The following is a 13,811-nucleotide window of genomic DNA, read 5'->3' on the forward strand; positions in this document are numbered from 1 at the left end:
CTCAATAGTTCACTCCCTTGTTTGATAAAAAACCTACATCTCACTGAAGAATAAAAAGCTCCTTTCCTGCCAATGTAGCGGAAGCAAAATTTAAACCCTCTTGGCTAAAGGTTCGTTTGTTTTAAAACGGCACATCCAGATCTTTAAAAAAAAAGTCTTAAATTCACGCACAGGCTGGATGAGCCATATAAATCCCACCCAAATTGGCAATAAAGGAGAATTGTTAGCCTTGTTGGAAATAATGGGCCATTGTTTCCATGTTGCAATTTCATTTCCTCTCCATTGTTAGCATTATACTGGAGATGGACTCATCTCCAGAGCTCAGTAGTGAGCACACCTTCAAACAAAAAGTTGCTACACTGCACATGGGTTAGAAGGTAGCTTAGACACTTACTCCCTTTGTGTAAAGTAGAATCCGTACAGTTTGGAAACAGGCCAGTGGGCCCAACAAGTCCACACTGACCCTGCAAAGAGTAACCCAAACAGACCCACTACCCTACTCTATATTTACCCCTGACTAATACACCTAACCTATACATCCCTAAACACTATGGGCAATTTCCCATGGCCAATTCACCCTAACATGCACATCTTTGGACTGTGGGGGGAAACCAGAGCACCCCGAGGAAACCCACGCAGACACGGGGAGAACGTGCAAACTCCATACAGTCATCAGAGGCTGGAATTGGACCTGGGTCCCTGCGCTGAGGGGGCAGCAGCGCTAACCACTGAGCCACTGTGTCACCAAGTCTTAACATTCATTTAGTACTCAGTTGAAAATTAAAGCTATGCATATGGCTCCCATTAAATATTGGAGGTGACATCCCAAAAACATTTAATGGGAATCAAATAAGCTATTGTAAATGGGAGTGGCTCATTAGTTCCGAACACTGTCACCCCTTCCTACTTTACACATGCAACAATGACGACATGATTGCTTCTAGGTCCAAGACAGTTACAATATACATTCGGAGGAATGGAGCAGCCCTGGAGGCTGCAGTACAGATGCTACCAAATTCAAGTCCAATTGCATCAATAGGTTACACGTGTTAAGTTGTTAATAGAACCAGCACAAATACAAGACCCTCTGAAATTGGAGCTGGTATCAAATTTAAGGATAAAAACAGCATCAGTTGATTGATATTTAGTAAAGAAATTGCACCTAATAATTTCAGACAGGAAACAAAGAGAAATGTCTTTTACATTTGAGAGACCTGCTTCCAATACATGTGGAATTCATTCAAAAAACACTTTGTTGTACCTCTTTGCCATTTCACAAAGAGCAAACTCAAGAGTTGAATAGAATTCAAACTTCTTCCTAGTCGTCAGTTATACTATCACTCCCAACCTCTTCATAATCTTTCTCCAAGGCAGCCATGTCTTCACGGGCCTCCGAGAACTCCCCTTCCTCCATCCCCTCACCCACGTACCAATGCACAAAGGCGCGCTTGGCGTACATCAGATCAAACTTGTGGTCCAGTCGAGCCCAGGCTTCAGCAATGGCCGTGGTGTTGCTCAGCATACACACAGCTCGCTGCACTTTGGCCAAGTCCCCACCAGGCACCACTGTAGGGGGCTGGTAGTTAATGCCAACCTTGAAGCCAGTTGGGCACCAGTCCACAAACTGGATGGAACGTCTGGTCTTCACGGTGGCAATGGCAACATTGACGTCTTTTGGCACCACATCACCACGGTAGAGCAGGCAGCAAGCCATGTACTTGCCGTGGCGAGGGTCACACTTGACCATCTGGTTTGCTGGCTCAAAGCAGGCATTGGTGATCTCAGCCACAGAGAGCTGCTCATGGTAAGCTTTCTCAGCTGAGATGACTGGGGCGTAGGTAGCCAGAGGGAAATGGATACGAGGGTATGGCACCAAGTTAGTTTGGAATTCTGCCAAGTCAACATTGAGGGCCCCATCAAAACGGAGAGAAGCTGTGATTGATGACACAATTTGCCCGATCAGACGGTTCAGGTTGATGTAGCCTGGATGCTCAATGTCCAGGTTTTTGTGGCAGATGTCATAGATGGCCTCATTGTCCACCATGAAGGAACAATCAGTGTGTTCCAGTGTGGTGTGAGTGGTCAGGATGGAGTTGTAGGGTTCCACCACAGCAGTGGAGATCCTGGGAGCTGGGTAGATGGAAAACTCCAGCTTGGACTTCTTGCCGTAGTCAACCGAGAGACGTTCCATCAGTAGGGAGGTGAATCCTGAGCCAGTGCCTCCACCAAAACTATGGAAGACCAGGAAACCTTGAAGACCCGCGCATTGGTCAGCCTGGAAGAGAAAAATAATTGCTGTCAAACAAGAGTTATTTGTATCTTGAAGTCCTTTTTCTTCAGGAAGGTTAATCCTGAGACTTGATTTATCAAAGATGTACCATTTCTAATAGATCCCCAAATTTAAATTGGAAAATCATATGGTTAAATTGAGATATTGATCCAATAAAGATTTGGAGGTCATAGGCTTTGTGGGTTCTCTACCATCTGGTCTTACCAGCTATGATTAGTTTAACTCAGCAGGTTTCGAGCCTGGGACCTGTCTGATGTTTATCATCATTGTGACTTGTATCAATTTCCACCCCCACCCCCCAATTCACTTATGGGATGTAGGCTTTGAAGACTAATCCAGCACTTATTACCCATCCCTAGTTGAACGGGGTTGGGGGGAAAAGAGTTGGTGAGCTACCTTCTTGAAACACTGCATGATGTAGGGACTCCCACAATGATGTGAGGGTGCTCCAAGACTTTGACCCAGTGACCCTGAAAGAATGGGAATATCATCGTTCGAAGCTAGGCTGCGAGGGGAAACACCGCCACCTGCATTTTATAATCTCAAGATCTGTCTGCAGAGACAAGTTTATTGCAGTGGGGCAGAAAGTGAGAAAAATGCATTGCTTGTGATTTGTGACAATTTGTCAGCATAGATTGCTAGAACTAAAAAGCTGTAGACCAGAGTTAAGTTGCACACATGTCCTACCATCTTGTATTATATAGTACCCTTATCTGACAAATAAGAAATTAATGTTTGAGCTGGAGACAATGTTTGAGATGACAAATTTACAAAGTAGGTTTTAAAGAGATGAAGTGGAGACAGGTAGAGCAGAAGAATGGTTTAGGGAAGAACTCTGGATCTTAGTCTCCTGACAGCTGAAAGAAGTGCCACTGAGTTGACAGATTTAACAATCAAAAATTGTTAAAAGGCAATTCACAGAAAGCCAAAATTGAGAAAAAGTTTTGGGTTATGGTTAGACATTTTAAATACAAGTCAAGGAAGGAACAGGACTTCCATTCAGAGAGGAGGCGATGGTGCTATGGCAATATCACTAAGTCTAATAAACCAGACCACCAGGCTAATGGTATGGGGACATCCAGTGTACAGATGTAGTGGGTCATGGCTTGGTGGTGCTGGTATTGGAATAGGGTAGATAAAGTTAAAAATCACACAATGCCAGGTTATAGTCCAACAGGCTTATTTGGAAGCACTAGCTTTCAGAGTGCGGCTCCTTTATCGGTTGGTTATAGAGTCATACATATGTACAGCACAGAAACAGTCCTTTCGGTCCAACCCGTACATGCCAACCAGATATCCCAACCCAATCTAGTCCCACCTGCCAGCACTTAGCCTATATCCCTCCAAACATTTCCTATTCATATACCCATCCAAATGCCTTTTAAATATCGCAATTGTACCAGCCTCCACCATTTCCTCTGGCACCTCATTCCATACACGTACCACCCTCTGTGTGAAAAATGTTGCCCCTTAGGTCTCTTTCATATCTTTCCCCTCTTACCCTAAACCTATGCCCTCTAGTTCTGGACTCCCACACCCCAGGGAAAAGACTTTTTTTATTTATCCTAATACATGCCCCTCAATTTTGTAAACCTCTATAAGGTCACTCCTCAGCCTCCAACGCTCCAGGGAAAACAGCCCCAGCCTGTTCAGCCTCTCCCTATAGCTCAAATCCTACAACCCTTGTAAATCTCTGAACCTTTCAAGTTTCACAACATCTTTCCGATAGGAAGGAGACCAGAATTGAACACAATATTCCAACAGTGGCCTAACCAATGTCCTGTACAGCCGCAACATGACCTCCCAACTCCTGTACTCAATACTCTGACCAATAAAGGAAAGCATACCAAACACCTTCTTCGCTATCCTATCTACCTGCGACTCCACTTTCAAGGAGCTATGAACCTGCACTCCAAGGTTTCTTTGTTCAGCAACACTTCCCAGGACCTTGCCAATAAGTATATAAGTCCTACTAATTTTTGCTTTCCCAAAATGCAACACCTCGCATTTATCTGCATTAAACTCCACCTGCCACTTCTCAGCCCATTGGCCCATCTGATCAAGATCCAGTTATAATTTGAGGTAACCTTCTTCGCTGTCCATTACACCTCTAATTACATCTGCAAACTTACTAGCCATACCTCTTGAGCTCACATCCAAATCGTTTATATAAATGAAGAAAAGTAGTGGACCCAGCACTGATCCTTGTGACACTCCACTGGTCACAGGCCTCCAGTCTGAAAAACAACCCTCCACCACCACCCTCTGTCTTCTACCTATGAGCCAGTTCTTTATCCAAATGGCTAGTTCTCCCTGTATTCCGTGAGCTCTAACCTTGCTAACCAGTCTCCTGTGGGGAGCCTTATCGAACACCTTACTGAAGCCCATAAAAATCACATCTACCACTCTGACCTCATCAATCCTGTTTGTTACTTCTTCAAAAACCTCAATCAAGTTTGTGAGACATGATTTCCCACACACAAAGCCATGTTGACTATTCCTAATCAGTCCTTGCCTTTCCAAATACATGTACATCCTGTCCCTCAGGATTCCCTCCAGCGACTTGCCCACCACGAACATCAGGCTTACCGGTCTATAGATCTCTGGTTTGTCCTTACCCACTTCTTGAACAGTGGGACCACGTTTGCCAACCTCCAGTATTCTGGCACCTCACCTGTGACTATCGATGATACAAATATCTCAGTAAGAGGCCCAGCAATCACTTCCCTAACTTCCCAGAGTTCTAGGGTATACGTGATCAGGTTGTGGAGGTTAAGTTCATGCTCACAGAATTTATAGCGAAAGGATTCCAGTGTCATGGAAATGTGATACGGTAAACAATTAAAACTTGCATTTTTTGTCATGGGATATGCTGGTTTCTGATCTTTGATAGGAATTTCCCAGAACTTCCCTCTAAGATAACTCAGCTATTTTAAGCAATAGTTGTGACGTCTGTCTGTGTCCTCTGTATGGTTTTACGCAGTTTTTGAGTAAAATAACATGTAATTCTGCAAAACCAAATGCACCCCATAAGCTTCTATGTGTGCACACGGAGGAGTGACAGATTGAGTGCATGTGGGTGTAAGTGCATGCGATTGTGTTTATATAAAGACACACACAGCATGATGGTGTATGTGTGAGAGGGTGCATGTGTTGGAGAGAGTAGGGTGTGGGGTGTGTCATGCATTGGGATCACCTATAGTGTGACATGAACCCAAGGTCCCAGTTGAGGCCATCCTCAGATACTGAACTTTGCTATCAGCCTCTGCTCAGCCACTCTGTGTTGCTGTCTGTCCCGAAGACTGTCTTGAGGGATGGTCACCCGAAGTTCCAAGGCCAAGTGCCCTGGACCGCTGAAGTGTTCTCCAACTGGGAGGGAAAACTCCTGGCAGTTGATTGTTCTGCAGTGTCCATTCATCTGTTGTCATAGCATCTGCTCAGTCTCAATGTACCATGCCTCAGAGCATCCTTGCCTTCAGGATATGAGATAGACAACGTTGGCTGAGTCACAGGAGTACTTGCTGAGTGCATGGGAGGTGCCCCCACGTGTAAATGGTGTTACCCATGTCACTACTCTGACACGTCTTGCAATGGCTGCTGTGATAGGGTTGTACAGTGTTGTTGTCCTGAAAATCAGGCAATTTGCTGCAAACAATGATCTGTTTAAAAAGTGAAGTGGAGGCATTTGGAAGGTCTTGGTGAGGTGCTTATCCTCATTGATAATGTGCTGGAGGCTGTGAAGAACATGGCGTAGTTATTCAGTTCCTGGGAAGTACTGGACAATGTAGGGTACCCTGTAAGTTGCAGCACGTGTCAATCTCCTGGAAGAGGTAATTACGGTTTCTCGCTGTGGCACATCGGAACTGGTGGTTGATGAGTTGAGCATCATACCCTGTTCTTATGAGGGCACACTTGAGTACTTCCAAGTGCCCATCACATTCCTCCCCATCTGAACAGATCCTGTGTATGCATAGGGCTTGTCTGTCGGGGATGGCTGTTTTGATGTTGCAGGTGGAAGCTGGAGAAAAGGTGTAGCATCGTGAGGTTATCTGTGGGTTTGCGGTAAAGTGAGGTGCGTCCAAGAATGAGACAGATACTTTAAAAAAAAAGCCCATGGTAAGTCTAATGGTGGGATGAAATTCATTGATATCATTGTGTAGTTGTTTCAGTGACTCCTCACCATGGGTCCAGAGGAGGAAAACATCAATACACCTGGTGTAAAGTGCTGGTTGGAGGACCTGTGCAGAAAAGAAGTCTTGTTCAAACTTGTGAATGAAAATGTTGGCATATTGGGGTGCATATTTGGTCCCCATGGCTGTTCCAGTGTCTGGATGAAGAACTGGCTGTCAAAGGTGAAGATGTTGTGATCAAGGTTAAAGCAGATGGGTTGTAGCACAGTGCTCAGAGATTGGTGGTGAGTACTGATGCTGTTGCCATCATCATGGGGGATGTTTGTGTAGAGTGCTGACACGTCCATTGTTCCTGATCCGACTGGTCCATGGGTGCTAGTTTCTGTCAGAAATCTGTAATGTTGCAACAGAAGCTAGGGATCCCCAGTACAGTAGGTTTCAAGATGCCTTCAACATAGCCAGAGAGGTTCTCACACAGAGTCCCATTGCCTGATACGATGGGGCATCCTGGTGTGTTGGCTTTGTGTATTTTCGGAAGGCAGTAAAGTCCCCTATGTGAGAAGTACATAGGATGAGAGTGCGTAGGGAACTCTGAAGGACTGGATCCAAAGTCCTGATCAATGTTTTTGTTCACAGGTGTGCTGTTTGGTCAGATAGGCTGGTAGTTGCCTGTAGTGTTCCTGGTTGTTCAGTTGTCAGTAACACTTCCTTACAGTAATCTGTTCTGAATGACAATGGCTCCTCCTTTATTAACAATCTAAGATTGTTTACTGTATCACATCTCCATGACACTGGACTCCTTTGGCTAAAGATTCTGTGAGCATGACCTTAACCTCCACAACCACCTGATGAAGGAGCAGCACTCCGAAAGCTAGTGTTTCCAAATAAATGTGTTGGACTAACTATGCGGTGGTGGTGGGTGGGGGAGGTGGAGTTGTTTTTGATATTTGATGTCACAAATCTGGCAAAAACCCTTAATTCCACAAATGCCCTTCAAGGAAGGAAATTGGTCTCCAAATCCACGGCAATGTGGTTGACTGTTAGCAACCCTTCCAGCATTTGGCTTGGGCTTCCTGATGTAGGCTTCCTGATGAAGGGCTTTTGCCCGAAACATCGATTTTCCTGCTCCTCGGATGCTGCCTGAACTGCTGTGCTTTTCCAGCACCACTCTAATCTAGACTCTGGTTTCCAGCATCTGCACTCCTTGTTTTTACCTTGGGCAATAAATGCTGGTCTAGGCAACACTATAGGCCATGAATGATGAGAGACACTTTAACCCATCAAAGCAGCTCACTAATATTGCAGTGGGGTGAAAAGGGGCTGGGTGGTCAGGGAAGAGGTGCAGCAGTGGGAATGAGCAGATTGGGCTACTGCACCTCAGTTTTCTAAACAGCTTTCCCAAATCACTTTCATAAGTGGGAGAAGGTTCTCAGGCATACACATACACACACGCACACACACAAACTCATACCAACTTGCAAATTCGATCCAAGACTGGGTCGATCAGCTCTTTGCCGATGGTGTAGTGCCCACGGGCGTAGTTGTTGGCAGCATCTTCCTTCCCGGTGATGAGCTGCTCAGGGTGGAACAGCTGGTGATAAGTGCCAGTACGGACCTCATCTACAGAAAATAAATTGCAATCCTGATCTGGTCTTTTGCTGGTCACTCATCTTAGTGAGAGATGTACAGCACGAAACAAACCCTTTGGTCCAACTCATCCATGCCAACCAGATATCCTAAATTAATCTAGTCCCATTTGCCAGCACTTGGCCCATATTCCCCGAAATCTTTCCTATTCATATATCCATCCAGATGTCTTTTGATTTGGAGGTGCTGGTGATGGACTGGGGTGTACAAAGTTTAAAAATCCACAACCAACTAATGAAGGACCAGTGTGTTGAAATAAACCTGTTGAACTATAACCTGATGTTGTGTGATTTTTTTTAACCTTTTAAATGCTGTAATTGTACCAGCCTCCACCACTTCCTCTGGTAACTCATTCCGTACACTTCCCACCCTCTGTGAAAATGTTGCCCCTTAGGTCTCTTATATTTTTCCCCTCTCACCCTAAACCTATGCCCTTAGTTCTGGGCACCCCACCCCAGGGAAAAGACTTGGTATTTACCTTATCCATGCCCCTCATGATTTTATTAGCCTCTATAAATGTCACCCCTCAAGCCTCTTTCTGAGGAAAGAACAGATTTCAGCAAAGCTTTGACCTGACGAGTGCAAGGCTCAGGAATACCAATACAAGGAGAGCAATATTTTATACTGTACAAGAGAGCACTGCTTTGTTGGAATTTGAACAACTGTGGGGGGTTTGCCATGAAGAATGCAGTAGTTTTAGACTGATTGCAGTTGCCATGGTTTAAGTTAAACCAGGTAGCGTTAAATAGGCAGATTGACAGGTTTCACAGGGCAATTCTTGACCAGATGAACAGCATTCTTGTAAACCACCCAATGAGTGAAAAACAAAAAATAGGTTCAGACCCATTGTATTGGGAATTGTATTCACTGTTACCATTAGATTGAAATGAACATGTCCAGAGTGACAGAAGTCTAGGTATTTATAGTTTTGTATCAACAGATGTAGGCCATTTGGCCCATCAAGCTGCTCCACCAATCATGGCTAATCTATCAACCGTCTCAGCTCCTCCTACCTGCATTATCCCCATAACCCTTCATTCCCCTTCCATTCAAAAACCCACCCAATTTGTCTTGAATATGTTTAATTAAACTGCCTCTGTTTCCTTGGGCAGAGAATTTAATAGAATCATTACTCTCCGGGAAAAGCAGTTCCTCCTCATCTGTCCTAAATCTACTCCCCGTAATCTTGAGGCCATGTCTCCTAGTCCTAGTCCCACCCACTCCATCTTAGAGACATATCCCTATGAAAGGGATAGAAAAGATCTCTTTGCAATCTTCAAATTCTAGCAAGTACAGTCCCAGGTGGCTCAACCTCTCCTTATAGGGTAACCCCCTCATCCCTGAAATCAAACTGGTGACCCTCCTCTGCACCAGTGTATCCCTCCTCAAGTTAGGAGACCAGAACTGTGCACTGTACTGCAGGTGTGGCCTCACCAACACCTTGTACAATTGGAGCAGAAGCTGCCTGCTCTTCAATTCAATTCCTCTAGCAATAAAAGCCAATATTCCATTTGCCTTCCTGATTACCTGTTGCACCTACAAATCAACTTGCAGCGATTCGTGTGAATACTCCTAAATCCCTCTGCACTGCATCATGCTGCAATCTTTCACCATTTAAATAATACTGACCCTACTACATTTACTTCCAAAGTGGATAACCTCATATTTATCAACATTGTACTCCATCTGCCAGACCCTTGCCCACTCATTTAACCTATCTAAATCTCTGTAGCCCCTCCACATCATCCGCACAGTTTGCCTTCCACTCAATTTAATGTCATCAGCAAACTTGGATGTTACACTTGGCCTCCTCTCCCAAATCATTTATATATCATGAACAATTGTGGGCCCAACACTGACCCTGCGGCACCCCACTCACCTCTGATCTCCAACCAGAGAAACACCCATTTATCCCAACTCTGCTTTCAATTGGTTAACCAGTCCTCTATCCATGCTAGTACATTCCCTGCAACTCTATGCATTCTTATCTTATGGATGAGTCTTGTATGTGGCACCTTATCGAACGCCTTCTGGAAATCCAAGTACATAGCATCCACCTGTTTCCCTCCATCCACCTTGCTTGCTCCGTCCTCAAATAACTCCAGTAAGTTTGTCAGACACGACCTTCCCTTCCTGAATCCATGCTGTGTCTGCCCGATGGAACCTTTTCCATCCAGATGTCTCACTATTACTTTTTTAATGATAGCCTCCAGCATTTTCCCAACTACAGATGTTAAGCTAACTGGTCTATAGTTACCTGCCTTTGCCTACACCCTTTTTAAACAGCAGCATGACATTCACGGTCTTTCAGTCCACCTGGACCTGTCTGGAGTCCAGTGAATTTTGGTCAATTACCACTAACACAGCTATTATAACTTTCACCGTTTCTTTCAGCACCCTGGGATGCATTCCATCAGGACCAAGGGACTTATCGACCCTTAGACCCTCAGTTTTGCTCAGCATTATCCCTTTCATGATAACAATTTAATTTAGGTCCTCACTTCCCATCGTCTCCTTAACATATTCTTTGGCATGTTAGACACATCGTCCACTGGGAAGACTGACAAAATAATTATTCAAGGCCTCGGCCATTTCAGCACTACCCAATATTAATTCCCTTTTTCTTTCTGCAAGGGACCTGCGTCCACTTTAGCCAGCCTTTTCCTATATTTATAGGAACTTTTCTGACCTGTTTTGATATCCGGAGCTAGATTATAAAGCAAATTATCTTTTCTTTATTTCTTGCTTCATGGTTCTTTGTTGCTTTTTAAAGTTTTCCCAATCTTCCTGTTTCCCAGTACTCTTGGTTACTTTGTAAGCCTGAACTTTTAATTGGATGCCTTCCTTTATTTCCTTGGTTATCCAAGGGTGGCTCTTCCTACCCTTACTATCCTTTCCTTGAGCACTGAAAAACCTCTTTGAAAGTCTCCACTGTTCCACCATATATCTTGTGTCCCAGTGAAATTTAGCCAACTCCTTCCTCATCCCATTATAGTCTCCCTTGTTTAAGCATAACACCCTGGTTTTATGCTATTTTACCCTCCAGTTGTATCTGAAATTCGATCATACTGTGATCACTTTTTCCAAAAGAATCCTTAACTACAAGTTCATTAATTTTACCTGTCTCATTACACAGGACCAGATCTAAGATTGCACGCTCCCTTGTAGGTTTGGTAACATACTGTTCAGAAGAGTTATCACGGAGTTATATGAACGCCTAAAGACTGCCTCTACTGAGATGATTTTCAATGTGCATTTTAAATAACCATGACTACAGCTGTGCCATTCTTACATGCATCAGATATTTCTTCATCGATCACCTGCATGATAGAGATTTCTTGGGTTAAAAAAGGTTAGACCACTGATGGTCCTAAATCCCAGGCTATTATAAAACAGGAGATGGCCAATCAGCCTGTTTCAATTTCATGAGTAAAACTGGGCTTGTGTTTACCCATCTTAAGTGGTGCATTTAAAGAGTATTCCTGATGAAGGGCTTTTGCCTGAAACGTCGGTTTTCCTGCTCCGCGGATGCTGCCTGACCTGCTTTGCTTTTCCAGCACCACTCTAATCTAGACATCTAAAGAGTAATCCCAGTTATGAACTTTTCTATTAGCCCCCCCTAGCCTCAGCAGGGGCTTGTACATTTAGAATATCTATAGTGTAGGAAGAGGCCATTCAGCCCATTCAGTCTGCACCCAGTTCCAGCTCCCACCTCATCTCCCCTCGTTTGTGATGGCCAACCCACCTAACCTGCACATCTTTGGATTATGGTAGAGAATCAGATCATCCAGAAGCCCAGACACTGAAAACCTGTAAATTCCACAGAGACTCACCCAAGGCTGGCTTTGAACCTATGTCCCTGGTGCTGTGGAGGCAGCAGCATTAACCACTGAGTCACCCCTTCCATTACCTTTTGTATAAAGAGGCTCCCAATACAGGAGCAGCCGAACGAATTTAAAGTTTATTTACACCATTAACTCTTTGCATCTTCTCAAACCCCATTACTCATTTTACAAACAAGGCAGAGTATGCAGCCCAGTAAGTTATAGAGTCAGAGATGTACAGCACGGAAACAGTCCTTTCGGTCCAACCTGTCCATGCCAACCAGATATCCCAACCTGATCTAGTCCCACCTGCCAGCACCCGGCCCATATCCCTCCAAACCCTTCCTATTCATATACCCATCCAAATGCCTTTTAAATGTTGCAATTGTACCAGCCTCCACCACTTCCTCTGGCAGCTCATTCCATACACGTACCACCCTCTGTGTGAAAAGGTTGCCCCTTGGGTCTCTTTTATGTCTTTCCTCTCTCACCCTAAACCTATGCCCTCCAGTTCTGGACTCCCCGACCCCAGGGAAAAGACTTTGTCTATTTACCCTATCCATGCCCCTCAATTTTGTAAGCTTCTATAAGGTCACCCCTCAGCCTACGACGCTCCAGGGAAAACAGTCCCAGCCTGTTCAGCCTCTCCCTGTAGCTCAAATCCTCCAGCCCTGGCAACATCCTTGTAAATCTTTTCTGAACCCTTTCAAGTTTCACAACATCTTTGCGATAGGAAGGAGACCAGAATTGCATGCAATATTCCAACAGCGGCCTAACCAATGTCCTGTACAGCCGCAACATGACCTCCCAACTCATGTACTCAATACTCCGACCAATAAAGGAAAGCATACCAAACGCCACCTTCACTATCCTATCTACCTGTGACTCCACTTTCAAGGAGCTATGAACTTGCACTCCAAGATCTTTGTTCAGCAACACTCCCTAGGACTTTACCATTAAGTATATAAGTCCTGCTAAGATTTGCTTTCCCAAAATGCAGCACCTCGCATTTATCGGAATTAAACTCTATCTGCCACTTCTCAGCCCATTGGCCCATCTGGTCAAGATCCTGTTGTAATCTGAGGTAACTTTCTTCGCTGTCCACTACACCTCCAATTTTGGAGTCATCTGCAAACTTACTAACTGTACCTCTTATGCTCACATCCAAATCATTTATGTAAATGACAAAAAGTAGAGGACCCAGCACCGATCCTTGTGGCACTCCACTGGTCACAGGCCTACAGTCTGAAAGGCAACCCTCCACCACCACCCTCTGTCTTCTACCTTTGAGACAGTTAGTTCCAATAGTTGCATCCCTTCCACTTAAAAATGTACCCATGACATTAGGAGTGTCAGAGATATATAGTTACAATAGTTAGGAAACTAGTTTCCTGTCTAGAATAGTTAGATCCATCGTTGCCTTTTTTAAAAAAAAAAGCAAGCAATCACCTCAGCTCGCAAGACAAAGCTTTTCACTGTGCCTCGGTACACGTGACAATAAATTCAATTTAATTTCCAGTTACAGCAAATCATTGATAAGGGAGAAAGTCTTTACCTTGAACAAAGTACTATCACAACATAGTTTTTGGAAGGCTCACAGTTGTTTCTGCAAGATAAAAACTTAAAGGAAGGTTTAAGTGACATGATTACCAATCACAGTTGGCTCCAAATCCACAAAGATTGCCCTGGGCACGTATTTCCCAGTTCTTGTCTCACAGAAGAAGGTGTCAACAGAATCATCAGCCTCACTTGCATTTTTCTCATCAGGTCTGAGTCCATCAGACTCGATCCCATGTTCCAAACAGTACAGCTCCCAGCAGGCATTGCCCATCTGGACACCAGCCTGGCCAACATGGATGGAGATACATTCACGCTGTAGGAGAGGAAGTGAACTGTTAGAAGTGCATTGGGGGAGCTGGA

The 13,811-nt window shown here is 44.5% G+C and overlaps 1 protein-coding gene across 1 annotated transcript in view; it reads right to left on the reverse strand.

Moving 5' to 3' along the window:
• Positions 1-1,146: 1,146 nt before the first annotated feature.
• Positions 1,147-13,811, reverse strand: part of LOC122551809 (tubulin alpha-4A chain-like) — a 116,360-nt gene continuing 103,695 nt past the window's right edge. Inside the window, exons 2-4 of the mRNA XM_087989356.1 lie at positions 13,542-13,764; positions 7,892-8,040; positions 1,147-2,275 (exon numbers count right to left, since the gene is read on the reverse strand). Of these exons, the coding sequence (XP_087845482.1) occupies positions 1,319-2,275; positions 7,892-8,040; positions 13,542-13,764 (1,329 nt within the window). The 3' untranslated portion in view covers positions 1,147-1,318. The remainder of the gene's footprint in view (positions 2,276-7,891; positions 8,041-13,541; positions 13,765-13,811) is intronic.

This window comes from Chiloscyllium plagiosum, unplaced genomic scaffold (genome assembly GCF_037043375.1).
Source record: "Chiloscyllium plagiosum isolate Xiang-an unplaced genomic scaffold, Cpla_swu_hap1 HiC_scaffold_7, whole genome shotgun sequence".
NCBI lineage: Eukaryota > Metazoa > Chordata > Chondrichthyes > Orectolobiformes > Hemiscylliidae > Chiloscyllium > Chiloscyllium plagiosum.